The sequence below is a fragment of the Sugiyamaella lignohabitans genome, chromosome B (genome assembly GCF_001640025.1).
Source record: "Sugiyamaella lignohabitans strain CBS 10342 chromosome B, complete sequence".
NCBI lineage: Eukaryota > Fungi > Ascomycota > Dipodascomycetes > Dipodascales > Trichomonascaceae > Sugiyamaella > Sugiyamaella lignohabitans.
The window spans coordinates 2,719,196-2,732,257 of record NC_031674.1 but is presented as its reverse complement, the minus strand read 5'-3'; the positions used below and the strand labels follow the sequence as shown (position 1 = coordinate 2,732,257).

Genomic DNA, 13,062 nt, shown 5'->3' with positions numbered 1-13,062 from the left:
GTAAAAGCCTAGGCATCTTCGCCTTGAATTATTTATTAACGAGTATATTTCCTATTTGAAAACTTACTTAAAGTTTAGCCAGTTTCTTTTCTATCTCAGCACCCTTCTTTTCATAGTAATCATCCTCCAGCTCCTGTCTTTGGGTGAGTCTCTCAGTATCTTGTTCGAATGAGAGTGTGTCAGTAATAACTTCTTTAAGAAGTTCCTTCCGGATGGCAGCATATGAAACAGCATTTGCAAACTTTGACAGCTTTTCAGCTAAAGCAATACCCTCTTCCATTCCCCCTAATCCATCGATAAGCTTGTTTGCTAGAGCCTCTTTGGCTGTAAATCTGTGAGCTTGCAAAGTAATCTTTTGAGTGATTGCAGTACCAAATTTAACTCTATAAATTGACATCATCGGCGGTAAGATAGGAGCTCCAAACTCAACTTCATTCATACAGAGATATCCTTTATTTGGATTCATAATTCGGAAGTCGTGACAAGCGGCAATCATGAACCCAGCTGCAAAGGCATGGCCATTGACAACCGCAATTGTAGGCTGAGGAAATTCCATTACAGCTCTCATCAAACGGTAGTATCTGTCCGGCATGAAGCCCTCTGTGACAATGGCCCTCTCAAAATCAAGTCCATTTGAGAAAAACTTGGGAAACACCGAAGTAGTGATGAGAACTTTGGGCTCCAAGTGAATCCGAATAAATGCTAAGGCTTCGAGATAAGCATCGATAAATTCAGGTGTGTAACGATTGTCAGGAGCACTGGTGTACTCAACGAGATTGTAACCCTCAGTAGTTGAGACGCGAAGGAGTTTTTCCTCAGAACCCAGAGGAAATGTAATAGGAAGATTTGGTGACATTATTTTTCTGTTGGTTTGGATTGAAATTAACAAAGTATTTTTTGAGAAACAACTTTATATCGACTTTATACTTTTACTTAAACTTCATCGATCTACTAGCCGAGGCTGTATTATACTCCGCGGGGCGAGATGCAGCGTCTGATTTCCCACTCCAACTATACTTAATTCAAATCCGAAGGGAAAAACATGATCCGTTACATATCGGAATCCCTATTTCGGGTGAACTGATTTCTCTTGAAAACATTTTAGGTGTAAAATACGGCCGAGGAATAGGGGTTTATCTGTGAGAGAATTCCGTCTCGGGCAAATTTGACCGCCGACTGTAAACAGATAGGTTGAATTTCCGGGGTAAATGCATGATATGACCACACAGATGCTCGGACCAGTGCATATTTTCAGTCCGCTCCCGGTGTAATTGAAAACCGATATCTATAAGGTGCATAAAGTGGTCGGGTAATTATAATTGTTATACTAATATTTTCAGGATTGTTAACCCGAAGCACTATTGTGGCAAACTGTATCACGCCACTAGGTGATTTAACAACCAAATTTGTGATCTTTAATCATCCAAGAGAGTTTATTGTGCTTCACAAAACACTATTTTGTATAGGTTATTAGATTACCGAGAGGGATAACTTACTGGAAACTGCTATAGGTAAACATGCCCAATTTCAAAAGATAAGATAGAGGTTAGGGCTCTTCCCAAATTCAAGTAGATAGATTTGTGCTACACAGATAGAACATTATAATAATAATAATAATAATAATAATACTATGGTCTCGGAATCGGAGCCCACTCCTATCTCAAATGGGCAACACATGAATGTGGATTCGTCTATGAGTAAGAGAAAAGCTGAAGATTCCAGCTCAGACTCTTCTGATGATGAGTATGGCCCTTCTCTTGCACCAGCTACAAAGCAGAAAAGGCGCCGACGATTGAAAAATGAAAAATTGTATTTGGAGAATCTTCCTTCTTCCCAAAGATACTCAAAGTCTTTTATGCATAAATCACAGATTACCACTATTGTTATTCAACCTGAATCGTCTCGCTCCGGTATAATTGCGACAGGTTCGAGCGACGGATATTTAAAATTTTGGCAGAAGACTGATAATGAAGATGGAATACAATTTGTTAAACAATTCCTAGCTCACAAGAGTGCAATTAGAAAGGCTATCTTCTCGACGGATAGCAGACTTCTGTTAACAATAGGGGGTGATAAAACAATCAAGATTTTCGACGTCTACAGTTTAGATATGATCAACATTCTTGAAGTTTCTATAGTGCCTTCAAATATATGTTGGATCCAGGGACGTGGGTCTGGTGGATCATTGATAGCAGTTTCAGTCGAGAACAGTTCATCAATTTACATCTATGATATCGAGAAAAGTGGCAACCAAGATTCTGAAGGCGAAGTCGGTAACGTCAGTGGCCAAGACTATAAGCCAGTAAGAGTAGCAGATAAGATACATAAAGCCCCTGTGACCCTGCTAGCCTATAACTCCCTCTATGATTGTGTTATTTCCGTTGACAGTCTTGGGATGATTGAATATTGGCAGCCGTCGGGTAGCAACATGTACAACAAACCAGAAGGCGTTTTTGAGTTCAAGGGCTCTACAAATTTATACGACTTCAGAAAATCTAAAGCTTCAATTCTATGTCTAACTATTTCACCAGATGAATCAAAATTTGCAACATTTTCGTCAGAGAGAAGAGTGGCTATTTTTGATTTCAAGTCTGGAAGAAAGATCAGGGAATACGATGAGAGCTTAGAAACTATAGAGGAAATGCACCGATATGGTACCAGTGTATACAAACCAGATAATGGTGAATTTGCTCGACGGTTAACCCTCGAGAAAGAAGCAATGAATGATATTACAGCCTTCTCTAATATTATTTTCGATGAATCAAGCAATTTCATTATTTACTCGACGTTGTTGGGTATAAAGTTCGTAAATATAGACACCAACACGTGCTCAAATTTACTGGGAAGAGAGGAAAATATTCGCTTTATGACGCTTAGCTTATATCAAGGAAAAGCGTCCTCAGACTACAATGGTAGTATTATGACCATGGATATGGCTACCTCTAATAACGAAACCATCTCCAAACAGTTCAATGAGGATCCAATTCTATTTGCTACTGGTTTTAAGAAAAACAGGTTTTATTTATTCAGCAGATCAAAGGCTGAATACAAAGAAATCAAATCATCTAGAGACGTTCATAATGAAACAATAGTTATTAAACCAAGTCAGAGTGCAAAGACGAATAAAAGTGAGGGGTCAAAAACGCAATTATCCAGTACTGTTGTCTTACATACTTCTCTTGGAGATATCACTGTCAGACTTTTTCCAAACTACGCGCCTCTAGCCGTAGAAAATTTCACAGCTCTTTGCAGGAAGGGTTACTATGACAATTTAATATTCCACAGAGTCATCAAAAAGTTCATGATACAGGGCGGTGATCCTGAAGGTGATGGAACAGGTGGCACAAGCATTTGGGGTAAGCACTTTAAAGATGAATTCACTCCTATGTTGAGACACGATCGTCCGTATACAGTGAGTATGGCAAATGCTGGCAAAAATACAAATGGATCCCAATTTTTTATTACAACTGAAAAGGCTCCTTGGTTAGATGACAAGCACACTATATTCGGTAGAGTAGAGTCGGGAATCGAAACCATTAAAATGATTGAGGGATTGAAAGTAGATAAGAACGATAGGCCAGAGGACCCACCCTCCATTGTATCTACCACTGTAAAGTAAATGTTTGAACTTACTGGAACAAATAACATTTTATTTATTGAGTACATGCATGTATCTATTGTTATTTTTTCTCCCAGACTTCAGGATCGTATTCATCTAGAAGTTCAGTATATTCCTTTCCTCCAGTAGCAAACCCCACAATTCCATCGGTAATTGCGTAAATTTTTACCTTCTCACCTCTAGATGTTGCCGTATCTTGCAGCCAGCCGGCCACTCTCCAACCCCGGCTACCGACTGAGGATCTATTACAATGCACGTATATGGCCTCTTTTCCAGATTTTTCTGCCAGATCATACACACTGTCAACCGAGTTGTAGAAACTTTGTGCAGGAAGATTCAATGCGGTTTTTATTTTACCGCCCTTGAAATCATCTCGTCGTACATCAATAACTAGTACGTTTTCTTTAGATCTGACATCTTCAGCTACTTTCTCTTTAGAAATATACGTGGGTTCTGATTTTGGATTTGGATATTTCTCCCACCACTGGGGAGCTGCTGTAGATTGAGAAGACATAATTTTTTCCGTACTGCTGATAGAATTGAAAACGATTGAAAACGAATTAACTGCGCGCACTCGCACAGATTTATAGTCTGATGGTTCGGATTTACCATTTCGTGGGGAAATCATGCAATAGCCCCAAACAGCATGCACAGGATGCACATTCGCGTAACACTCCTTCAACAGTTACTGATTCGTCTTTCGCGATTGGATACCATACCAATATTCATAATAGTCCTAGAGTAAAATTCCTGATTTTGTCTGGTTCTCAGATGTTCTATAAATTTTTTTTAAGCGATTATCTTAGCCTTTATTATCGGCTCCGTTATCCTACTTCTACAATTGACTGACCCGAATGAGTAAAACCATTTAGCCGCTAACTGACTTGAAAGGACCGAGATTGAAATCATCTCAATATGAAGTAGGTGTTCAAAGATATATTTATTTTGATCTTAAATCAATGTTTATTAACAAGATACTATTTTTCACTACTATATTAAATAGGTCCTGGTTTCAGCCGCATTCGAGGTTTACCGAAGGCGAAGAGCTTGACAATCAATTATCACCAATTACCAAGTTGTCTATATAGTTGTCTATCTCCACAATTGTTGACAGACAGACTCTTGCCATGGTGAAGAAGAGAGTATTGCTGGATCCAACTCCATTTTTTGTTCTGAAAAGTAGGATTGTATCTTTTTCGAATGAACTAAAGGCACAACTGAACTTGCCCGAAGGGTGCAAGGTTTTTATCAATATTTGCACTGATCCAGCAGTAGATGTACCCAAGGAAAGATGGGTGGACGTGAAAGAGAATATAGAACTGCCAATGTTGGTGTCTGATCCTAGAACTGATGTAGACAAAAAAGGCGTAGAATCAGCCGTTTTTGATTGCTGTGTTAATGACCGAGTGGGTCAAGAGTTTGCAATTTATAAAGACTTCCGAGTCTATATAATTGAGGCTTCCATGGCTATGGTTGAACTGCAATCGGGTTGTTCAATTGATAGAGAGAACCTAGCGACCCCCAAACTTAAAGTAAAAGGCATTCCACAGCGTGAATATGAAGTAGATGTTCCACAATCCTTAGAAGACAGCGAAGAAGAAGAAGAGCCCAACTTTATCTCAAGCATAGAGCAATATGCCAAAAATATTGTCAAGTCAGATAAATCTGTCAAGCGGGATTCTAACAAACAAGAAATTGATGAAGCTCAACTTGCATCTGCCGAAAACATCATCAATGAGGCTTTTGGTTCAGATAATATTCAGGAGTTGCAGTTGCCCATACAAGGCAGTGAGAGATCTGAGATTAAAAATAAGCCGATCCTCATAGAAGAAATTACTACGACAACGAAGCAACCTCATTACACCATCAATCCATATAACGGACCATTCAAGGGTCCAGGTTCACCTCCATCATACTTAATTGACATTAGAGTTCAGGGAGAAGAAGAAGCTAAGTCCTCAGAGTTAAAACTGTCCACAAACAAGCGTAAACTGGTTTTTGGAGACTTAGACATCGCACTAGTGAAGCCAGCAGACAAGGTAGAGGCTTTTTTCACAAGAGATTCTGGGTCGTTGCAAGTCTTTATTTATTAGTTGGCAATATCTTATTTCCGACTCATGCATGTAGTATTATTGATTGAAATGAATGTAAATATTATTGCTAACTTTTCAATTTATATCTCGCAAAATAATAAGAGAGCACCGACACTTGAATCGAACATCATTTCTTATCTTGGAACTTCTAAAGATAAGGGCAAGGGTGAAAAAATGTATTTCCAAGCGTTGATTTAGTTTATGATTTAGATCTCAAAATTAGCATCAGTAGCTGGAAGACCCAACCATGACTACTCATACAACAGATTCAGTGGCTCCTTGCAAGAGATGCCAGGAACCATCAGTTTTGATCTCTCGCTCTGAACCATTTTGTAAGAAATGCTTTGTGAAGTTTGTCCAGTATAAGCAGAAGAAGCGGATGGAGGACTACAAAGTAAACTACACACCTGGAGCGAAAGTACCTGATGTGTTATTACCGCTGTCTTTTGGACGGTCTTCATTAGCTCTTTTGGATATGGTAGCTGATATGCTTCGCTTTCAGTCTTCTACACATGGAGGTCGACAGGGACTACATCTCCATGCGGTTCATATTGATGAAACTGGAATCCATGGAATGGATGGCGATGTACAAGAAACTTTACAAAATCTGCGAGCAAAATACCCAGAGTGCTCCACTATTACCAGCGTCAAATTAGAGTCGTTTTTGGAAGATCCCAGTGTCAACAGAGAGGTGGTCAAAATCGTAGCATCAACTTCGACCGTCAGCCCTAATAATACGAAAGAACTATTAGCCATGTTGGTGAAGAGAACCCCACAGCAAGACATGCTAAATATCATTCGGCTCAAAATTATTGAGAAGGTTGCGAGAGATTTGAATTGTACAACGATTATATGGGGCCATTCCATGACAAGGTTAGCCGAGTTGGTCATTTCATTAACTGCTAAGGGACGGGGAAATACCATTTCGGATATATTATTCAGCGAACAGTCAGAACCGCGAATATTATATCCACTAAATGAAGTGCTTGGGTCAGAAGTTGCCGACTACATTCAAGTTCAGAGCCTCGATCAGTTCGTGCTGAGTTCATTGAGCCGCCGTCCTGCCACTACCAAATTGCAGAGCATCGACGAACTAGTTAATCAGTACTTTGTTTCCGTGGAACAGGGGTTTCCATCTGTTGTATCGACGGTAGTAAAAACAGCCGCTAAACTTGCACCTAGTTCAGCTGTTTATGAGAGCCGACAATTGGAGGTCAGTACTTGCAAAATCTGTGGAGGTCCTGCCATGCCAGATAGCCTGGAGTGGCTTGAAAAGATAACTGTAAATTTCCCTCCATCTGCTGATGGTCTGCAAGAAAACCAAGATCATCAAGAGTCTAAGGACACATCGAACGAGCTGTGTTACGGCTGTATTACATTATTCAAGGACTCGATGGTATCTGAACTTAACTGGCCCAAACGCTCGACAAAAGAGGAGGTACTTGCTGAATACTCACTTGAGTAGATTACGAAGATGTACAATATAGCTTATTTATTCCCTGAATATTGGATCCTAAGATGCCTTATTCAGTCTTCAGAATCCGAGAAAGATATAGAGTGAAGAAACAGGACTGATGGTCTGTTATAGATACTCTGTATATGTATGCAGAAACAATAATACAGATTCTTATATAAATAGAGAAGTTAAAAAAATGCCATGTTGTCTCTGAAAGCAGCATATTCTGAATCAGCATAGCCAATGGCAGACTCAATCTCATGGCTGTGAAGACCCTTGATGCGATCAAGTTCTGTAGACGAGTAGTTAACAAGGGCCTTGCCAATCAGTTTGGATGGTTTGCTCTTATCCATACCAACGCCGTCAGAGCTACGATGTGCCGAATAGATATTAACGCATTCAGAGGTATGAAATATGCCGTCTACATTGATGATGCCGACTGGTAACAAACCAGCACGGTTGGATCGAGTGAGAGCAGATGATGCTCCTTGATCAATAAATATACTTCCAGAAGGTGAAAGTCCATGCAGAATCCAAAATTGGCGGTCTTTTATTGGCTGACCAATAGGCAAAAACCGAGTATGAAGGGGAACATCTTCGATTGTAAGACTTTCAAGTTCATGTTGTTGGATCTCTGGAGTCTCTGTCAAACTAGTGTGCGATGCACTCGCTGATGAGATAGCTGTTGGAATCTTATCAGCGATTACCTCGACAGAAGGAGTATCATGAGTTTGAATATACTTGACAATCAAGTGTATATTTCCCGGAATTGAACTTTTGCAAATAATGGTGTTGACTCCAGCTGAAGTAGCTAACCTAGCAGCAATAAGCTTTGTTGTCATACCTCCAGTTCCAACATTACTGCCAGCTCCACTAGATACATCAACTTTCAACTTTGAAATATCGTCAACTACCAAAATCGGTTTCGCTTCTGGATTAGTTCTAGGATTCTCGGTATAGAGACAATCTACGTCAGTCATCAAGAACAAATAGTTGGCATTCACCATGCCAGCCGTAATAGCAGAGAGCGTATCGTTATCACCAAAGCGAATTTCAGAGACTGATAAAGTATCATTTTCATTCACAATAGGAATAACCCCCATATTGAGAAGTTCGTTCATAGTATTAGCAGCATTCAAGTACTGGGTTCTATCGGCAATATCATTTCGAGTTAGCAAGATTTGTGCAATGGGCTGGTCCAATTGACGAAAAAGATCGTCCCATAATCCAATTAAACGGGCCTGTCCAATAGCTGCCACAGCTTGTACAGATGACAGATGTTTTGGTCGTTGCGTCAGCTTCAATCTTTTCAGGCCCACCGCAATGCCTCCAGATGATACGATCAAGACTTTATGACCATCTCTTCTAAGCTTGACAGCCGTCTCGACTATTTGAGACATGTTGGCAATTTTATGCTCCCGAGTGACCTCATCGCAAAGTGACGAGGTCCCTAGCTTGATTACTATCGTATAACATTTTGGGAGCATTTTTTATTTATCAATTGACAATGACAGCTGATGGTGAGAGTCTTGATCCCGTATTTACTTTTAACTTCAACCTGCAGTGACTAATTAAATTCCAGCCGCGTATATGCGGTAGATACCAACATAGTGATTTGATAAGGAAACATAAATAATATAAGGATGGAATATAGAATTCAATAAATAAACCATTTTAGAGCGGCCAAATGACTGAGAGTAAAATTAATTAACGCTGGACTGATTAGAATTTAAAGAATCAATATAGTGCAATTATTTCTCAGCTAGTCACTACAACTTAGGCCCAAGATATCAAGTTATTTAGTAAGTTAGTTGTTCAGTAAAAATTAATTGCCAAGGAAAGCACTCTTAGGCTCTCGAATCTTAACTATATACTGGTAAAAAAAGGAAATTTAAAGAAATACAAATTAAAATCTTCCACTCGTCCTGGTATGCTAACGGAAGGAACCGAGCCGCTCCGCGCGGCTCATATTTATATATATTGTAGATCATGATCTTTATCTATTCAACAATTAGATAGAATTGACTAATCTCGTAGACAGGTCAAGTTCAACAATTGAAGATGGGGCACTTAGTAACGGTTGCTACTTGCAACTTGAACCAATGGGCTCTTGATTTTGAGGGAAACCGCGATAGAATTATTCAAAGTATAAGGATCGCTAAGGAAAGAGGGGCTTCATTTAGAACAGGCCCGGAATTAGAAATCACGGGCTATGGCTGTCTGGACCATTTCTTGGAAGCAGATACTTATATGCATTCTTGGGAAATGTATTCACAAATCATTACTCACCCCGATTGCCAGGATATCTTGCTTGATATTGGTATGCCCATTATCCATAAAAGCGTCAGATACAATTGTAGAGTCATTTCTTACAACAGAAAAATCTTCCTTATTCGTCCTAAACTCTGGTTGGCAAATGATGGCAATTATAGAGAAATGAGATACTTTACACCTTGGTATAGACAAAAGCATGTTGAAGATCATATCCTGCCAGTCATGATTCAGGAAGTTCTAGACGGAAAACAGAGGTCTGTTACGTTTGGTGATGCTAAACTAGACGGCTTGGAGACATCATTTGGATTCGAAACATGCGAGGAGCTTTTCACCCCGAATAGTCCCCATATTGGACTGGCTTTGGATGGAGTTGAGTTCTTCACCAATTCCAGTGGCAGCCATCACGAATTACGTAAACTGGACACTCGTATGCGATTGATTGTTGAGGCCACCAAAAAGTGTGGTGGTGTATATCTCTATGCAAACCAAAGAGGTTGTGATGGTGACCGATTGTATTACGACGGATGTGCTTTGATTGTGGTTAACGGTGACGTAGTTGCCCAGGGAGCTCAATTCGGTCTAGATGATGTTGAAGTTGTTACTGCTACTGTGGATCTGGACTCAGTTCGAAGCTATCGTTCTGCTCCTTCTTTCGGAATGCAATCCACCGCAGTTGAAAAATCGTACCCATCAGTGGAGTTCAGTAGTGCTAGTGGAGCATTATCTGGACGCAGCCTCGAGTTTGACATGACCGTTATTCCTACTAAAGCTAGGCCGCTTAGATACCACACTCCTGAGGAGGAAATTGCCCTGGGACCAGCCTGCTGGCTATGGGATTACCTTCGCAGATGTAGAGCTGGTGGATTCTTCATTCCTCTAAGTGGCGGTATTGACAGTTGCGCTACTTCAGTTATTGTTCATTCTATGTGTCGATTAGTCGCCGAAGCTGCCAAGAACGGTAACGAGCAAGTTATTGCGGATGCCAGGCGTTTAGCTGGAAAGGCAGTTGAAGAAAATCCTGAATGGGTTCCTACTGATCCTAAAGAATTCGCTAACATGATATTCCATACCTGTTATATGGGTACCGAGAATTCATCAAACGAGACACGTGCTAGAGCAAAGGCCCTAGCCAATGATATTGGCTCTTACCACGTTGACATGAACATCGACACAGTTGTAACAGCTGTTCGCAAACTTTTTGAAACAGTCACTGGAAAGAGTCCTCAGTATAAAGTGCATGGCGGTTCTCAACCCGAGAACTTGGCCCTTCAAAATATTCAAGCTCGTCTACGTATGGTTTTAGCATATTTGTTTGCATTGTTACTTCCTTGGGTGCGTAGCCGCCCTACAGGTGGCCTTTTGGTCCTTGGTAGCGCTAATGTCGATGAGGCGTTACGTGGGTATCTTACTAAATACGATTGTTCCAGTGCTGATATCAATCCTATTGGCGGTATATCAAAGACCGACCTAAAAGCTTTTATAGCATACGCGAGAGATGCCTTTGACATGCCAGTTCTAAACGACTTTCTTACAGCCACGCCCACGGCGGAACTTGAACCAATCACCAAAACATACGTCCAGTCGGATGAAGCTGATATGGGCTTTACATATGACGAACTCTCAGTTTTCGGCAGATTGCGAAAAGTTGAGAAATTCGGTCCGTATAGCGCATTTATCAAGCTCTACCATGAATGGACCCCTAGACTCACGCCTGCTGAGATTGCAGTTAAGGTGAAGCGCTTCTTTTACTTTTACGCCATAAACCGTCATAAGATGACTGTTCTTACACCGTCATATCATGCAGAGCAATACTCACCTGATGATAACCGGTTTGATTTGAGGCCTTTCCTTATTCTCCCTTCTTTCCCATGGGCATCCAAGAAGATTGATGAGGTTGTCAAGTCATTTGAAGCCAAGAACCAATCTCTGCAACAAGATAAACAAGACTAGTTCCAAAGCAATAGCAAAATTTTATGTAAATTTACTGAAACAGACCATCACTACTTAATCAGCCCGCTGAGTTTTAAGATATATCTGGTAGTACTTGGCACCAAGCAGCCAGGATGCTGTCTTGACTCGCTAGGCCTGTCTTGTAGAAGGCATCGAAGCCGCCGATATCCTCTCAGGTGAAGGAAGCCACACATAAATATTGGAGTCTGGGGCAAAGCCTAAAAGCTACCCGCTATCATCTAATCACTCAGACCTGAATTTTCCAAAAGTAGGCACAATGTTAGTTGGTCGTCCATTTCGGGTCCAGAAGTCAACTAGGGTGAGAGCAGTCTTGTCAGGCTCATCTTCTTGGATGAAATGGCCAGACTCAGCAAACACAACGAGCTGATACTTGCCCTGCATTTGACCGATCATTAGTGGTTTGTCCAGTCTGTCAGTACCAGCTAGAATAAGAAGACGAGCAGCAGGTGCAGCTAGAAAATTCCCACTCAGACCCGTGAACCAGTTCTCCCAATACGGCTTTGTAGTACGTGGATTGAGAACCCAGGTATACTGCGAAGTGTCAGGAATTTCTTTTATAATCCCTGGTACTGATACTGCCGCCGACTCTTTATTGCGTAGAGCACGGCTTTGTATATGCCACTCAATTGCTTTAGGGATGCTCTCGAAATCACAGGGCCATGTTGACAGTACCCTGTCCATGCTACTAAGAGCTTCAATAGCTGGACCTTCTACAGCGTCCAAAACTACAACTCCAATCACATTTTTAAGCCTCTTTTTCAAAGAAGCATTGGTCACTATGGCACCTCCCAGACTATGCCCTACCAGTATTAGCGGCGGGTTGAAGGAATCTGAGGTATTACCATGATTATCAGTGCCCCATTGCTTTTCTTTAGATATCAACTCCACCATAGTAATAAAATCCTCAGTAAGAGTTTCAAGACTATAATCGTGATTAGGATTGTCAACAACTGTTCTTCCATGACCTCTCATGTCAAAGCTAACCACACCTCCAACCAATCTGTCATCAGCTCTGCTACATATAGTAGCTGAATCAGCATTTTTTTGCATATGAGCCACAATTTTTGACCCAGCAACTGCAAAACTTAGTCCACTAGAACCGGTTCCATGATGAAATATGAATATAGGAGCTTCTCTAGATTTCGGACGAATATAGTATACATTAAACACACATTTGTCGTCTTTACTCAAAGTTAAATTCTCTTCAAAATACTCGTCCCATGATTTTGGAGCTAGTAACTTCTTACGACTGGTACCACCGGAACGTACCAGATGTACTCCTAAACTTCCTAGGCTGTCTTGTTCTTCGTCTGTGCTCATGTCAGCTATAGTTCTATCGGTTGCGTTCTTAGGGTTCACTGTGCCATGGTCATTTTCTTCCTGGTGAATACTCGCCCAGGCTGCGCCAGACTTTGACTCATACTCTAAAATCTTTTTTCGGAATATATCTTTTTCAAAGTTGGACATTTCTTTATAAATATCAAAATTATGGTTCAACCTCTATATTAAGCCGTACTCAAACTTATCCACGTGAGTAGTAGAATCAAAGTGAATCAGGTGCAGGTCAATGTATAGGTGCGTGATTACGCGCGTCAAGCGCGCTTCTAATTTAACCCCTGAGTGAGAGCAGTTGAGCAGATATACAAGAA

At 40.8% G+C, this 13,062-nt stretch overlaps 8 protein-coding genes across 8 annotated transcripts; 4 read left to right on the top strand and 4 right to left on the bottom strand.

The window, feature by feature from the left end:
* Window positions 1–67: 67 nt before the first annotated feature.
* Window positions 68–856, bottom strand: AWJ20_2899 (uncharacterized protein; the record flags this gene model as incomplete). The annotated part of the gene is made up of 1 exon (XM_018879874.1): window positions 68–856. The coding sequence occupies one exon, from the start codon at window positions 854–856 to the stop codon at window positions 68–70; it is 789 nt and encodes a 262-aa protein (XP_018737750.1).
* Window positions 857–1,675: 819 nt separating this feature from the next.
* CPR1 (peptidylprolyl isomerase CPR1) lies at window positions 1,676–3,619 on the top strand (the record flags this gene model as incomplete). Its single annotated transcript, XM_018879873.1, has 1 exon — window positions 1,676–3,619. The coding sequence occupies one exon, from the start codon at window positions 1,676–1,678 to the stop codon at window positions 3,617–3,619; it is 1,944 nt and encodes a 647-aa protein (XP_018737749.1).
* Window positions 3,620–3,680: 61 nt separating this feature from the next.
* Window positions 3,681–4,133, bottom strand: AWJ20_2897 (uncharacterized protein; the record flags this gene model as incomplete). Its single annotated transcript, XM_018879872.1, has 1 exon — window positions 3,681–4,133. The coding sequence occupies one exon, from the start codon at window positions 4,131–4,133 to the stop codon at window positions 3,681–3,683; it is 453 nt and encodes a 150-aa protein (XP_018737748.1).
* Window positions 4,134–4,746: 613 nt separating this feature from the next.
* Window positions 4,747–5,712, top strand: PIH1 (Pih1p; the record flags this gene model as incomplete). The annotated part of the gene is made up of 1 exon (XM_018879871.1): window positions 4,747–5,712. One exon carries the CDS (start codon window positions 4,747–4,749, stop codon window positions 5,710–5,712), a length of 966 nt encoding a protein of 321 aa, XP_018737747.1.
* A 247-nt stretch (window positions 5,713–5,959) lies between these two features.
* NCS2 (Ncs2p) lies at window positions 5,960–7,177 on the top strand (the record flags this gene model as incomplete). Its single annotated transcript, XM_018879870.1, has 1 exon — window positions 5,960–7,177. The coding sequence occupies one exon, from the start codon at window positions 5,960–5,962 to the stop codon at window positions 7,175–7,177; it is 1,218 nt and encodes a 405-aa protein (XP_018737746.1).
* Window positions 7,178–7,356: 179 nt separating this feature from the next.
* On the bottom strand, window positions 7,357–8,568 carry PRO1 (glutamate 5-kinase; the record flags this gene model as incomplete). The annotated part of the gene is made up of 1 exon (XM_018879869.1): window positions 7,357–8,568. The coding sequence occupies one exon, from the start codon at window positions 8,566–8,568 to the stop codon at window positions 7,357–7,359; it is 1,212 nt and encodes a 403-aa protein (XP_018737745.1).
* Window positions 8,569–9,229: 661 nt separating this feature from the next.
* On the top strand, window positions 9,230–11,392 carry QNS1 (glutamine-dependent NAD(+) synthetase; the record flags this gene model as incomplete). The annotated part of the gene is made up of 1 exon (XM_018879868.1): window positions 9,230–11,392. The coding sequence occupies one exon, from the start codon at window positions 9,230–9,232 to the stop codon at window positions 11,390–11,392; it is 2,163 nt and encodes a 720-aa protein (XP_018737744.1).
* Window positions 11,393–11,635: 243 nt separating this feature from the next.
* On the bottom strand, window positions 11,636–12,880 carry PPE1 (carboxylesterase-mitochondrial 37S ribosomal protein YmS2; the record flags this gene model as incomplete). The annotated part of the gene is made up of 1 exon (XM_018879867.1): window positions 11,636–12,880. One exon carries the CDS (start codon window positions 12,878–12,880, stop codon window positions 11,636–11,638), a length of 1,245 nt encoding a protein of 414 aa, XP_018737743.1.
* Window positions 12,881–13,062: the final 182 nt, after the last annotated feature.